The sequence below is a fragment of the Rutidosis leptorrhynchoides genome, chromosome 6, assembly GCF_046630445.1.
Source record: "Rutidosis leptorrhynchoides isolate AG116_Rl617_1_P2 chromosome 6, CSIRO_AGI_Rlap_v1, whole genome shotgun sequence".
Classification (NCBI taxonomy): domain Eukaryota; kingdom Viridiplantae; phylum Streptophyta; class Magnoliopsida; order Asterales; family Asteraceae; genus Rutidosis; species Rutidosis leptorrhynchoides.
In genome coordinates, this window is record NC_092338.1 from 204,812,870 (window position 1) to 204,814,695 (window position 1,826).

At 38.8% G+C, this 1,826-nt stretch overlaps 1 protein-coding gene across 1 annotated transcript; it reads right to left on the minus strand.

The window, feature by feature from the left end:
• Positions 1-379: 379 nt before the first annotated feature.
• Positions 380-1,243, minus strand: LOC139854363 (uncharacterized). The gene has a single exon (XM_071843671.1). The coding sequence runs from the start codon at positions 1,241-1,243 to the stop codon at positions 380-382; it is 864 nt and encodes a 287-aa protein (XP_071699772.1).
• Positions 1,244-1,826: the final 583 nt, after the last annotated feature.

A 1,826-nucleotide genomic window follows, 5' to 3' on the forward strand; every position in this document is an offset into this window, starting at 1 on the left:
AAATAAAGGTTATGGTTTGTTTTAAAAATGAATGCAGTCTTTGAAAAACGTCTCATATAGAGGTCAAAACCTCGCAACGAAATCAATTAATATCGAACGTTTTTAATCAATAAGAACGGGACATTTCAAATATCCTCCAAACAAGGGGTAATCCGATTTGTAATGATCTTGCTAATACACTTATATAAAACATTACAACATGAAATCGGAAGGTAATCGTTTACCTTACTTGGGTGTTGGTTCTTTGGAAGAAGCGCGATAATCGTGTGGTTTATCTCAGTTAAGAGTTGACCATTCGTAAAGAATGATCTCACCGCAGCACACACATCCGCACCAATAATGTCCCATGCATTTTTTAAAGAAAGTCGAAGAATAACCGTTACCACCCCGGGGCTTTGTCATTGCCAATGTCAAAAATAGCAGCTTTAATCTCCTCATTTGTGACTTGCCGAACCATGTTTTTTAATTTATCAACACTTATACGCGACTGGAACAATGAACCTGGGTCGACTAATGGGTCACAGTTGGTAGCTGATCGGATTAAATGTTCATAGTGCCTTATAAAAATGTCACAGACAGCTCGACCTTCCACAATGTTGTTGTTGTGATCCGATATCGCTTGAATGTAGTTGCAGTGAATTCTCCCTTTAACCACCTTGTGGAAATAACTTGAGTTGCTATCACCCACTCTAAGCCACTCCACTTTAGATTTTTGCTTTAAAAACCGTTCTTCTTCTAGGGTAGCTTCTTTAAATTCTTGCAATTTCAAACTCTCTGCCATATGAAGCTCAATCCAATCAGGAGACTTGTCAAGTTCAATTTGCGTCTGATCCAACTCCTTTCTAAGAGTCTCAACCATAGCATATATATTACCTTTGAGCCACAAGAGTTTTCTAATTGGCTTTTTAAGCATACGAAGACGTTTAACGACTTTAAACATCATATGCCCTTCAACGTCTTTAGACCATCCATCCACCACAATCTGTTTGAAGTCCTCATGCAACACCACATAATTACTAAATTTGAAAGGTTTCGGTTTCGATCCAGTCAAATTCGGCAATTTTAACACCATAGGACAATGATCCGATATTCTATACGGTTGAAATATCACATATGCATCCGTGAACTGCCACACAAAACTATCATTGGCCATGACACGGTCAATTTTCTTTAATATGCCATCATTTGCGTGAGGTCTCTGGTTCCATGTAAATTGCAAGCCCGTATAATTAATATCCTCCATGTTAAGGTCCTCGATGCACTCCTAAAATTCTCTCATAGCAATAGAGATCTTAGAAGTTCCTGATGTAGATTCCTCCATTCGAAGAGAGGCATTAAAATCGCCCATCATAGTCCAGGGATTCCTCCCAACAGAGTTTTTATGCATACATAAATCATCCCACAGTTGCCTTATTTTAATGTAATTATTAGCCGCATAGACAAATGAGACAAAGAACTTATCGCTGCTATTAACCATCGTCACCCAACAGTGAATAACTTGCTCCTTATCCATAACCACCATTAATTAGACAATACCTGGATCCCATCCTAGGATAATACGGGTGCCACGATCACACACATGGTCGTTTGAAGTCCACGACCAGTAAGGGAAAACAGAACTACACACTTTAGTAAGTTTGTCAATAGCCACATGTGACTCTAAAATAGCAAAAACACTTAGCTTATTACTATTAACAACATCTTGAACCTCTTTTTGTTTAGGGAGTCGGTTCAAACCCCTAATATTCCATGCCGCGATACTAACCATTGAAACCATGATGACCGGGAGTGCTTGCCCCTCAGAATTAATATTTTGCGCACCAACT

Coding starts and splice junctions, on each gene's coding strand:
- LOC139854363 (XM_071843671.1), bottom strand. CDS start 1,243: ATGGAGGATATTAATTATACGGGCTTGCAATTTACATGGAACCAGAGA.